The sequence below is a fragment of the Macaca thibetana genome, unplaced genomic scaffold (assembly GCF_024542745.1).
Source record: "Macaca thibetana thibetana isolate TM-01 unplaced genomic scaffold, ASM2454274v1 unplaced_scaffolds144, whole genome shotgun sequence".
NCBI classification, from domain to species: domain Eukaryota; kingdom Metazoa; phylum Chordata; class Mammalia; order Primates; family Cercopithecidae; genus Macaca; species Macaca thibetana.
Window position 1 is genome coordinate 41801 of NW_026088933.1, and position 13143 is coordinate 54943.

Below are 13143 nucleotides of genomic sequence, written 5' to 3' on the forward strand. Positions count from 1 at the left end.
GAACTCCTAGGTTCAAGTGATCCTCTTGCCTCAGTTTTCCAAGGTGTTGGGATTATAGGTGTGAGCTACCACGCCCAGCTACCAGACCCCCTATTTACATCCAATCTCTTTCCCAAACAGAACTTTATTCCCTTGCAGTCTTGTTGTTGTTGTTGAGACAGAGTCTCACTCCATCACCCAGGCTGGAGTGCAGTGGTGTGATCTTGGCTCACTGCAACCTCCGCCTCCTGGGTTCAAGCGATTCTCTTGCCTCAGCCTCCTGAGTAGTTCCTGAGTAGTGTGCCACCACACCTGGCTAATTTTTGTATTTTTAGTAGAGATGGGCTTTCACCATGTTGGCCAGGCTGGTCTCAAACTCCTGGCCTCAAGTGATCTGCTTGCCTCGGCCTCCTAAAGTGCTGGGATTACAGGTGTGAGCCACCACGCCCTTTATCTTATGAGATAATTGTAGATTCACCTACAGTCATAAGAAATAATAAACAGATCACATGTACCCTTTCTACAGTTATCCCATGGTAACATCTTCCAAAACTATTGTGTAATAGCACAGCCAGAATGTTAACATTGATACAGTCAACCAATCTGATTTAGACTCCCCCACTTGTCCTTCATTTGTGTGTATTTAGTTCTGTGCAGTTTTGTCACACGGGTAGGTTTTGTGTATCTGTCATCATAGTCAAGATATAAAGAGTTCCATCACCACAAGCCTCCCTCTCGTTACCCTTTAATAAACATATACCTCCTTCCCACCACCTCCCCATTCCTAACCCCTGCAGCCACTAATCTATTCTCCATTTCTATAATTTTGTCCTTTCCAAGTTGTTATATCAAATAACATTATATAAAACATGTAGGCTGGGCGCGGTGGCTCACGCCTGTAATCCCAGCACTTTGGCAGGCCGAGGTGGGCGGATCATCAGGTCAGGAGTTCGAGACCAGCCTGGCCAACATGGTGAAACCCCGTCTCTAGTAAAAATACAAATACAAAAATTAGCCTGGCATGGTGGCACATTCCTATAATCCCAGCTACTCAGGAGGCTGAAGCAGGAGAGTTGCTTGAACTGGGACCAGGGAGGCAGAGGTTTCAGTAAGCTAAGGTTGCACCACTGCACTCCAGCCTGGGCTACAGAGCGAGACTCAGTCTCAAAAATAAAAAAAATTAGAAAAAGGATTTTCTCCTGCAACTGTGGCCCGGGCATGGCGACTTCAGGCTCTGTGACTCTGGAGGCCCCCTTTGAATCATCGAAGCCTCCCGTCATTGAGGGGTTTAGCCCACTGTTTACAGCAATCCAGAGGGTTTCAAGGAAAGGTTCCTTCGCAAGGCGCGCGAGAACACGGTGGTACCCATAGGTTGCCTGGGCACGGCGGCCGCCCTCACCAAAGGCCTCTACTGCTTCCACCAGGGCAACAGCCAGTGCTTACAGCTCAAGATGCATGCCTGGATCGCCGCCCAGGGCTTCACCGTCGCAGCCATCTTGCTGGGTCTAGCTGCCCCACTATGAAGTCTCGACCCTGAGCCCAGGGTCTTGAAACCTCTGCAGAAATCATTCCGAAATCCAGGAGCAACCAGTGGCCCTACCATGGGACTTACTCCCTCCTCTCCTTTGAGAGGTCCCTGTGTCATTGGGGGAGGAAGTGACCCTTTGTGTAACCGTAACTGAAAGATTTTTTCAAAAATCCCAGATTTTGTTGTTTGAATGTTACATACTTCTATTTGTGCCACATCTCCCCTCCGCTCCCCTGCTTAATAAACTCTAAAAAAAAAAAAAAAAAAAAAAGTAAAAAATTACATACATACTGTATGTAATCTTTTAGGATTGCTTTTATTAACTAGGCATATTTGTATGGGAAGGGGGATTTTTTTTTTCTTTTTGAGATGGAGTCTCCCCCTGTCGCCCAGGCTGAAGTGCAATGGCAAAATGTAGGCTCACTGCAACCTCTGCCTCCCGGATTCAAGCAATTCTCCTGCCTCAGTCTCCCAAGAAGCTGGGATTACAGACACGCAGCATCACCCCCGGCTAATTTTTTGTATCTTTAGTAGAGATGGGGTTTCACCACGTTGGCCAGGCTGGTCTCGAACTCCTGACCTCATGATCCACCCACCTCGGCCTGCCAAAGTGCTGGGATTACAGGCATGAGCCACCGCGCCTGGCCAGGAAGGTTTTTAAGATACAGAAAAGTACAGAGCATGATATTGCAAACAAATATGTTCCTACCACAGAATCAACGCTGACTGTTGTTAATATTTTGTTATATTTGCTTCACTTTTTTTTTAAAGAGAGACAAGGTCTCACTCTGTCACCCAGGCTGGAGTGCAGGTGCAGTGGCACTGTCATAGCTCACTGCAGCCTCGACCTCCTGGGCTCACATGATTTTCTTGCCTTAGCCTCCCTAGTAACTGGGACTAGAGGCACAGGCTACCATACCTGGCTAATTGTTTTAAAATTTTTGTAGAGATGGAGTCTTGCTCTGTGGCCCAGGCTGGTCTTGAATTCCTGGGCTCAAATGATCCTCCCACCTCAGCCTCCCAAAGCACTAGGTTTACAGGCATGAGATACTGTGCCTGGCTGTCTTTATTATTATTATTATTATATAAAAGAAAGAATGTATTATAAAGTTGGAATCCCTTCTAACCCTCGTCCTTGTATTAGTCATAAGCAGCTACTAGTATGAATATGGTCTCCCCCTTCCTTCCTTCCTTCCCTCTTTCTTTCTCTTCCTTCCTTCCTTCCCTCTTTCTTTCTCTTCCTTCCTTCCTTCCCTCCCTCCCTCTTTCTTTTCCTTCCTTCCTTCCTTCCTTCTTCTTTTTTTGACAGAGTTTTGTTCTTGTCCCCCAGGCTGGAGTGCAATGGCATGATCTCAGCTCACTGCAATCTCCACCTCCCAGGTTCAAGCTATTCTCCTGCCTCAGCCTCCCAAGTAGCTGGGATTACAGTCACCCACCACCATGCCCAGCTAATTTTTGTATTTTTAGTAGAGACAGGGTTTCACCATGTTGACCAGACTGATCTCGAACTCCTGACCTCAGGTGATCCACCTGCCTCGGCCTCCCAAAGTGCTGGGATTACAGGCATGAGCCACTGCGTCCCGCCTGTCTGTGGTATATTATAATCTATACACTTTGATTTCTATTATTATTATTTTTTTTTTTTTTTTTTTTTTTTGAGATGGAGTTTACTTTTTTTGCCCAGCCTGGAGTGCAGTGGTATGATCTCGGCTCATCGCAACCTCTAAGTTATGATTTAGGCAATGTATGACTGAAAGAATTCATTCATCATGTACGACACATTAACATAAATAGGGCACAAAATATGCCTCTAACTGAAACCGAGAGGTATAAAAACATATTTCACTCTTCGTAAAGAACTTTGTGAGGAGACATAACTCTGTGATGGTATAGACACTTTTCCTCATAATACTTTGAGCTTCACAAACAGTAGATTGCACAGCAGCTTGTAAACATTTTAAGTTGCATAAACTTCCCCTTGATTTTCAAATGTAGTGTAATACTGTCTACTAAATCTCCTTTTTGTTTCAACTAAGTACTCTCATATATATTGGTTTTAATAATGGTTGTTATTGTTTTTACAATGTTTTCCATTCAAGGAAAATAAGTAAATTCCTATGTCAGAGTAATCAATAAAGAATAGGTATTAGCCAGAGAGGTCTAGATGGTAAAATCAATCTTCTAGCCTCAAAGAAGCTCCATGAACATAGAGGAATGCCAGGTGTCACACAGCTTTCCTTCACTCGAATTCATTCTTGACTAGAGCCTGTATGCCTGTTCCAGGGACATTTAAACTCTGAAAGGATTTCTTATGATCTTTACTAAATACATTAAGAAGAATGCCAACCAGTGCCCTTTTGCATACTGGGACTTGTAGTCATGTGATTAAAACAGGTAATATGAACTCTGACTTTAAAGTATTGTAGATATAAAGGCTCTAAGCTAGAAAAGATTTTCCACATCCACAGTCAATGATGGGAGCCTGTCATTCCTCAGAAATAATCCCTTTTAGGTCACTGAGAAAGAGTCCAACTGCTGCAGCTCATGCTGCGATATCTTCAGGAGCCCAGAGCACGTACAAATCCTAAGGGAACTACCATAGTACCGCGCTCATTCCTGGCACCAGAACAAATGAAACACACTCTATCCTGCACACACCTGCCAGAGCAGGCCACTTTCCTCTTCTGTGAGATTTAAAAAGCTCCCCAAAATGTTACCACTCCCATCCCCAATACACAGAAAATAGGGGAAAGGCTGTTTCCAGTTCTCGGCCTTTAAACAACTCTAAATGTCAGTACTCACAGGGGCATATTACAAAGTAAGAAACAGTGCGCACTTGAGGGCAAACCACATATTGAGCTAATGAAGAGCTCACTGTGATTAGGATTCCATCAAACATAATAGCAGAACACAAGCGAATTTTATCTGAATTCTGTAATGAATATACATGCTGCAATAACATTAAAAAAAGCATGGCAGCCTATTCCAAACCAGCAAGAATAGTTTTGTGCAAATAGTGGGTCTTTGTGTGTTTGAACTCCCACCACCTGAGGGCAAACTCGATATGCACGCTCAAGACCTACAATTATCAAAGTAAAAACAAAAATGCTAAAGGATGCCACAGTGAACATTAGGGAAAGAGCCACTCTCCCTTAACTTTTTATAAATAAATTTAAACTGTAAATTAGAAACACAAATAAACATGAGGGGCTGTAACATTCAAATGAAGTAAATGAATTGTGCAGGGGATTAACCCCATAACTTTTTGTTGTTGTTGTTGTTGTTGTTTTCAATTTCTTGACCAGCTCTCAGATGATGATGATGTTGATCTCCCTGTTCTCCGCTGCCCGGTAAAAGAAAGGGACGCAGGGTTTGCTGGCCAAGCCTGGGTGCTCCTGGGTGTCCTGCATTACAGGAAGCAGCTGCACGATCTTCTCTGCGGTGGGGTTGCCACGGGGAGAACCCTCCCTGGCCTCTCCCGCTGCAGGCTCCACGCTGTCGGCCAGGCTCACCTCACAAAGATCTTCGGAGAGAGGGAGGCGGGGGTCTGAGCACAGTGCGAGCCTCCCCTGCTCCTGCCTGCCCACCCCGCCTGAGGGCTCTACTCACCACCCTGCTCCTCCGCAGCCCCAAGCTCCTGGGGGGCTGGGGCCCCTGGAGCGGGCTCATCACCACGGTTCTGGGCAGCGGGGGGGAATTTGTCATGCCCCTCGTGGTTGCACACAAGCGGCAACACCAGCTTCTGCAGCTCCAGCAGCTTCACCTGCAAGGAGGGGTGCTCAGCTGCCACGCCTGAGCTGGCTTCACATCCCACGCCCACCCCCACCCCTGCAGAGACGTTGCACGCCCTCTACCTTCATCTCCTCGTTCTGAGCCAGACCCATGACGTCCTCCTTCTCCTGGTGCCGAGTGTTTGGCACTGCCCCCTGGCTCTCATATTCGGTGATGTAGTCTCCTGCGAGAGGACAGGGCTCAGACACTGGGGCCCCTCCGACGGCCCTGCAGCTCCCCCTGCCATGCCCTGGCCTCCTGCTCACTCATGCCCTCTGTCGCTCCAGAGAGCTGGATGAATCCAAGCTCTAGTCTTTCCAACTGCTCCTTCCTGTCTGCCTTCTCCTTCGGGAGGTCCATAAAGCTGCTCTGGAGCCAAAATAATGGGGTCACACCTCGGGAGTGACCTATCCTGCCCCGCCCCCACTTTTCTTGGCCCACGCCAGGAGGCACTCATCTTCAGCTTCTCCATGGCCCCCTGCAGGGCCCGGTAGCTCTCCCCACACACAGACTCATCCCCAGTTCCTGGGGCAGGGCCCATGCCTCTGGCTCCTTCCAGGGACCACAGAGGAAGGTGGCAAAGTGGAGCAGGGACAGTCAGACTCACCATGGCCTCCTGGCACTCCAGGTCCTCTGGGATGTGTGGCATGGGCCGAGGTGCCTCCTCCTCCTCGCTGTCTAGATGTCCTCCTTCATCTCCTGTGGGGAGGTGGCCAGAGGGGTCCTCAGACAACCCAACAAGGGAGGTACTGTGGGCCCACCTCTCCCCACCCTCACTGTGTAACCCTGAGACAGCCCCTCCCCAGAGGGGAAGGAGCTGCTGTTCTTTATTTTTCCTTTTAAGCACCAAGATCTTGCTATATTGCCCAGGCACAGTCCTGCTACCAGTCGGTGCCGGAGTTCTGAACTGCTCCCTTTCTGATCTGGGCCAGTTCACTCATCCTTAGGCAACCTGGTGGCCCCCTGCTCCCAGGAGGTCACCATATTCATGCCGAGCTTAGTGCAGACACCCGGTCGGCATAATGACCAGCTGTTCTAAAGGTCTCTTCCAACCCCTCAATCCTGTGCTGCTGACAGTGCCCCCTTCCTCCTGGGGCTCTCTCCTCTTCCCCTGAGTGGTCTCCTGTACCTTCTCCAGGGAGAGCCATGAGGCTCAAGTGGGCCTCTAGCTGTTGGTTCCACTGGCTGGCAGCTTCTAGGTGCTCCTAAGGGGACGGGAAACAGAGTGAGAAGGCACGGAGGTTGCCAGGTTGTCCCCCTCGGGGCCCTGTCCTCAGCGACTCCCTCCCCTGGGTCTCCTGCAGGTTTGGCAGGCCATCTCAGCCACCGCTTTGCCCCGAGCTTCCTGCTGCCGCAGCTGGTCCATGAGCTGGGTCTGCAGCAGTAACTCCCTGTGCAGCGCCTCCTTCTCGGAGGTCAGCTGCTGATAGGTGGCCACGTACTGCTGCGGGTGACCCAGGTATTAGTCTCGCTGCTGCTGCAGACTCTGAGACTCTTGGCTCTTCAGCTCCAGCTGCAGGAAGACCCTGGGCATGAGGGCACGTGGTGGCTGGCTTCCAGATTCTGGGACCATTAATAGGGTAGTGAGAGCACTGTGGGGCTCTGTCACCTGCCTGGGCCCCTGGCCCCTGGCTCCAGGCCTAAGAAACTTCCTCCCTTGCCTAGAACCCCATGCCTCCTTCCCCAGTCTCAAATCACATGTCCTCCTTCCCACCATTTAAACTGCAGGCCACAGACTGGTGGAAAAGCAGAGGGAGCCAACCACCATCTGCTAAGTGTGCTACAAGCCTAATGCTTTCCATGTATTCTCTCATTTTAATCCTCAGCACCTCTGCAAGCAAAATGCTAACTTCCTTTTCAAGTTAAACAAACAGAGACTCAGAGATGAAAAATAGCTGAACGGTGACCAGTGGAACTGAGGCCAGAATCCAGGTTGAATCTAAGGAGGCTTTTTTGTTTTGTTTTGGGACAGAGTGTCATTCTGTGGCCAAGGCTGGAGTGCAGTGGTGCAATTTCAGCTCACTGCAACCTCCACCTCCCGTGCTCAAGTGATTCTCATGCCTCAGCCTCCTGAGTAGCTGGGATTACAAGCATGCGCCACCATGCGTAGCTAACTTTTTTTGTTGTAATTTTAGTAGAGATGAGGTTTCGCCATGTTGGCCAGGCTGTTCTCAAACTCCTGACCTCAAGTGTTTCTCCTGCCTCAGCCTCCCAAAGTGCTGGGATTACAGGCGTGAGCTACTGCCCCTGGCATAACGAACCTCTTATACCAGTCTCTTCCCCTATGATTGGGGGAATCCATGCCTCTAGCTGGGATTATAATGTCCAGACCTGGGAGGAGCCCAGGGCTACCCACCTCTAAAAGTCAGAGGGCAGGAAGCAAGAAACAGTTATAGGGCTGCTCTGGAGGGGGCTGGGGTCACCTTCCCTCCAGCTAGAGCTGCCTTTGGCCTGGCACCTCCCCTCCCCAGAGGCTGGTGCCCGCCTCCCAGCCCTTCTTGGATGGGGCAAAGGTTACCATCTCCTTCACCTCACTCAGCTTCTCCTGCAGCTCCTTTACTCGCTGCTCCAACTGCAGAGCGCTCTTGTCCTCCTTGTTCTGGACAGAGAGAAGCAATCAGTGGCCATCCACTGCAGCTGGAGAACCCTGAACTTGGTGTCTGTCTCCCATGTCACGGGGAAGGGTGGAGGCGGGTTAGAAAAATCATCCCCTCCCCCACAGCCATCAGAGCAGGGCCTGATGAGCTCTGGCTCACAGGTGCCTTTAGAAGTACCATCTCATGTGAGGGCTACACTGCCCCATTTTACAGGTGGGGAAACAAAGGCCTGGAGGGCTAGGGATGAGGGCAGCCTCCCCAGGTGGGGCAACCCACCAGATCCTCGAAGCCGCACTGTGGCTCGGCCAGCTGCTTGTCGAGCTTGTGGTTCTGGGAAAGCGTGAGCCTCTCCTCCTGCTTTCGTAGCCTCTCCTCCTGCTTTCGCAGCCTCTCTTCCTGCTTTTGAAGCCTCTCCTCCTGCTTTTGTAGCCTCTCCTCCTGCTTTCGCAGTCTCTCTTCCTGCTTTCGCAGCCTCTCACCCTGATCCCTAAGCCTCTCCTTTTGCTCACGCAGACTCTCCTGCTCCTGCAGCGTCCACTCCTCCTGCTCCCGAAGCCTCTCATTTTGCTCCCACAGCCTCCTCTCCTCCTGCTCCCGGAGCCTCTCCTCCTGCTCCTGAAGCCTCTCCTTTTGCTCCTTGCTCAGGAGACTCAAGGCCTGGTTGTTTTCCACCTGGAATTGCAGTTTTTCCACCAAACTCTCCACCTCCTTCCTCAGGTGTTTGGCCTCATCTTGTAGCTGCTCCACCTCAGAGGGCCCTGCTGGGGGCGCCGAGGATGAGGGCTCAGCTGAGAAAGGAAGCAGACAATAAGGGCCTCTGGATTCCTCTTCCCACCCCCTCCCCCCTGAAAAAAAAAAAAAAAAAAAAAAGAAACAACCCTCCTCTTGATTCACAGCTCCTCTCAGGCTTCCCAAGCTTGGCCTCACTGCTAATGATTCCTCGCACCCGATGGTGCCCATTTCCAAGCCACTTTCAGATAGAGAGCACTGTGGGTGGCTGACAATGGGCAGTCCTCCCTCTTTGCTGATGGGGACCCTGAGCTCATGGAGATGACAAGACTTGCTGACTCCTGGCACAGACCACTTTCCCACTGCCTCAAAGCCCTTCCATTCACCCACCTCCCTGGGGCATCCTAAGCCACCCCACAGCCCTCTGATGCCAGTCCTGCTCCCAGGTCACACCAGCCCCACCTTACCTATCTGGTGTTTGAGTTCGGACAAGGTCCTCTCCAGCTCCTGTATCCGATATGTGTCACGCATCTTCTCCTCCTTCAATGTGCGAGCCTGCCCAAAGCACAGGGGGAAAGGGCCCTGGAGAGGGGGCTGGTGGCTGGACAGGCTACCATCCTCCTCTCTGCCCCCACCTCCACAAAGCCCAGACCCATGACCACCTCTGGCTGTACTAGTCCCATTTTACAGATGCCCAGAAAGACCCAGTGACCCATCTAAGGTGGGGGCTGAAGGGTCAGGTCTCACCTCCACCGACATTTTCCGCATCCTCTCCTGCCACCGGGCCCTCTCTCCTTTTATATGTTGGGCATATTCGTCTCTCTGCAGCTGGACTTGTTTCAATGACTCTGTCACCTGCAAGAATGGGCACAGAAGTGAGGAAGGGCTGTCACTGGTCCTCACCTGCTCCTGGTCCCCTGGGGTCATCTTCCTTCCACATCCCTCCCTCTGCAAAGCCTCACTTGTGTCACGTGTGCGTTCAGCAGCGCCCGCTCCTTTATGGTCTGCCGTAACTGCCGCTGGAGGACTGCTTCACTGCGGCTCGAGGACTGGATGGTGAAGAGTGAGAAGTTTTGATCTGGGGAGCCCGGGCAGTGCCCCTCAAAAGGGTTATCGCTAGGCTCAATATACAACTCAGTCAGTAAAGATCAAGGCATTTCCAAGCCCGTGGTCCGGTTTTTAGAAGAACTCAGTAAAGTTGGAAGGGACAGGGAAAGAGATCGAATTTACTGCTGGCTAACGGAGGCCCAGAGAGATCAGATCATATTACAATTGTTATTACTGTTATTACTACCACTGTTTGAACCTGAATGGAGTGCTTCACCAGGTACCATGCTAACAATCCCATTTAATCCTCACAACCACCATATGAGACATTTACTAGGGTAACCTCTATTGCGTAGATGAAAAACATGGAGTATTCGAGGTTAAGTGCTTGCCTAAGATCACTTAGACAGAGCTGGGATTTGAACACCCAGGTCTATCCGATTCTCTAAGCCCATTTTTTCTTGCTAGGTGTGGGGGCACAGATAGAGGGGGGAAAATTAATCTTTTGTTCACTTTTTGAAAGGATGATACATTCGCATCGTCCAAAACTCAGAAGGTACAGAAGGGAAGTGTCTCCCAGCCACCCTGTTACTCTCTCCTGAGTTTTTTATGAACACTTGCAGACATGTTTTATGTATAATAGTACGTACACACACACACACACACACACACACATCTTTCCTCTCTCTACAGAAATGGTGACATAGTAAAGGTACTCTTCTGTACCTTCACAGTACAAGTACCCGATACCCCACCTGGGACTTGGCCAAGGCCACAGCCAGGTAAGGGCAGGGCAGGCACTTGGCCTCTGAGCTCTGTGTCCAGTGTTTGCTCCCCACAGTGCCCCCAACTCACCCACAGCAGCTGACTCAGCCCCAGGCTGCCTCTAACAACCACACACAAAAGCAGCGAGAAATGAGCACGCTGCCTTCTGGGCAGGACACTGCATCCTGCAGAAGGGACCTTTAGGCTCACTCCTGCATCTGGGAAGCCAGGCTGCCAGGGGACGGGGCAGCTGGTTGGACTCACCCTGTCCTCTTCCCGCTGCTGTGTACACACAGCAGAGAGAGCCCGCTCCAATTCTTGAATACGCTGTAAGGAGGATTGCAGGCGGCCGGCCAGATCCTTGGACTCTTCTGTAATGACAGAGGTTGAGATGGGGCCCAAAGGACTCCCCCTAAAGACCTGTCAAAGTGCCAGGTTGAAGGATGATGGGGTGCCCACGTTCTCACCTTCGAAGTGTCTGGCGGCACGTTTAGTATGGTAAAGGGTGGTCTTCAAGTCTGCCTTTTCCAATGTGAGGATGTTGATTGTCTGGAATTGAACGTTTGGGAGAAAAGCCAAGCAAGTGTTGAAAGAGATGGAAAGAAACATTCTCCGGAGGACAGGAGAAAACTCCCCACCCTCCACTCACCTCTAACTGCTCCGTCTGTGCTTTGTGTATGTCATTGTTTGCTTTCTTTTCCTATAGGAAGAGGAAGACAGAGCTCTTACCCGGGGGAGGCAGAGATGGCACAGCAAGAGACATGCCCCCAGCATGCCACCAATGCCCCAGGACAGGCACACCCATGGGACCAGGTTTTCAGGGACCCTGTGGGTATGGGGTGGGAATCTGAGGGGTGAGCCTTCTTCCCCAGGCTGGGAGTGGGTGAGACGAGACTGGCGCCTCTACATCTGAGTGCCCCCCAAACCCAGCAGTCATGTTGTGTGCAAACAAAGAAATCGCGTTACTTCTTCCAGCTGATGTTCCACTTGTTCCTTCTGTTGTTTCTGTGGGGAGAGTCAAATTCAGGTGACTGAGGGGGGGGCCCCTCAACTCTATTCCCCAGACCAGGAAGCGGTAGGCAGGGGCCAGGAATGGATTTTAAAGGCAAAGTTCTCAGACCCAGTGGCAACATGAACTGGTCAACTCTCCTCAAGCTCCCAAAGACAGAGGATTTGGGTCTTTGTTGGTTTTTGCCCACAGCCACAGAACTCAAAGTCTGAATCTGGATTCTCTCAAAAGGACAGTAACATAAACCTCTAGAGTCGGAGTCTGAGAAAGGCCCACCGTTCTGCCAGTTTGTGATTTAGAAAGATGCGTTCATTCAATGAACGTTTACTGAGCACATACGGACCAGGCACGGGTCTTCACAGCACAGATACAGGACAGAAAAGGACAGACGGGAGCCGTTGGCCCTGAGGTTTCCATTCTAGGGGCTTTTTTTTTTTTTTTTTTTTTTTTTTTGAGATGGAGTCTCGCTCTGTCGCCCAGGCTGGAGTGCAGTGGCGCTATCTCTGCTCACTGCAAGGTCCGCCTCCTGGGTTTACGCCATTTCTCCTGCCTCAGCCTCCCCAGTAGCTGGGACTACAGACGCCCGCCACCTCGCCCGGCTAGTTTTTTGTATTTTTTAGTAGAGACGGGGTTTCACCGTGTTAGCCAGGATGGTCTCGATCTCCTGACCTCGTGATCCACCCGTCTCGGCCTCCCAAAGTGCTGGGATTACAGGCTTGAGCCACCGCACCTGGCCCATTCTAGGGGCCTTTAACTCTCGGACTCTCAGAGCTAACAGAGACCTTTGATACTCTACCTCCTCTGGAAACACAAGCCCAAGGAGGAGAGCTGGCTAGTCCAGACTCAAAGAACAAATTAGGGACTGAGTCAGGGCAGACATACGGAGCCCCTAACAACCCTCACAACCCTCACTTCTCTGAGAGGCGAGAACCCCAGGGTGTGTGTGGCAAGGACTGGAGCAGAGGTGTCTGAAGAGAGAGTCAGCAAACAGGACAGTGACAGAAGAGCCATGCTGCATGCTCCTTGCTCTGGGGTCCCCCCAGGTGAAGCCCAGGCACTCCAGCTGCCCATTAACCCTTGGCACCAGGGGCCCTAGCCCCTTTCTTCAGGGCCCCAAGGGGAAACTGGAGTCCAGGATTGGCAGCATGGAATCAGGAGACCCCACTGGACTCTTACCAATGATTCTATGTTTTCATTGAGTTGATTGATTGTTGCGGAGCTTGAGTCCAGGGCTACTTCCAGTTCTTGGTACCGGCTCTGAGGCGCACGCAGAGAGGAGGAGTTGGAGGAGGGTTGTGGGGAGAGGTAGAGAGAACAATCATTAGGGCTGGGGTGTGTGTGGGCTGTCTCAGCTGGTAGAGGGGCACCCAGCTCCCACTGTGAGAGGAGGTTGGAGGGCTGGCATGAAAGGTCACTGCATTTCGGCCCAGGGCCTCTTACCTCTAGATCCTTCAGGGTAGCAGATGATGCAGGGGTAATAAAAATGAGAAAAAAAAAAAAAATGCTTTCATGGGAAACAGTTATGGATATAAAGTATAAAAACAGTAAGGGACTGGGCACAGTGGCTCAGGCATGTAATCCCAGAAATTTGGGAGGCTGAGGCGGGTGGATCACGTGAGGTCAGGAGTTTGAGACCAGCCTGGCCAACATGGTGAAACCCTGTCTCTACTAAAAATACAAAGATTAGCCGGGCACCCTGGCAGGTGCCTGTAATCCCA

At 51.0% G+C, this 13143-nt stretch overlaps 2 protein-coding genes across 2 annotated transcripts; one reads left to right on the forward strand and one right to left on the reverse strand.

The window, feature by feature from the left end:
* The first annotated feature begins 1171 nt into the window (after positions 1-1171).
* Positions 1172-1747, forward strand: LOC126947337 (putative HIG1 domain family member 2B). Its single transcript, XM_050778014.1, is given in 2 exon segments — positions 1172-1267; positions 1270-1747. Coding segments are annotated over 2 exon segments (303 nt in total). The 5' UTR covers positions 1172-1197; the 3' UTR covers positions 1503-1747.
* A 1054-nt stretch (positions 1748-2801) lies between these two features.
* Positions 2802-12988, reverse strand: LOC126947335 (golgin subfamily A member 6C-like; the record flags this gene model as incomplete). Its single annotated transcript, XM_050778011.1, has 16 exons — positions 2802-5030; positions 5117-5270; positions 5362-5462; positions 5545-5647; positions 5886-5977; positions 6408-6483; positions 7797-7877; positions 8152-8663; positions 9072-9159; positions 9352-9459; positions 9567-9653; positions 10681-10787; positions 10884-10965; positions 11066-11116; positions 11383-11421; positions 12602-12988. Coding segments are annotated over 16 exons (2283 nt in total), but the record flags the coding sequence as incomplete, so codon positions are not given.
* Between the last annotated feature and the right edge of the window lie 155 nt (positions 12989-13143).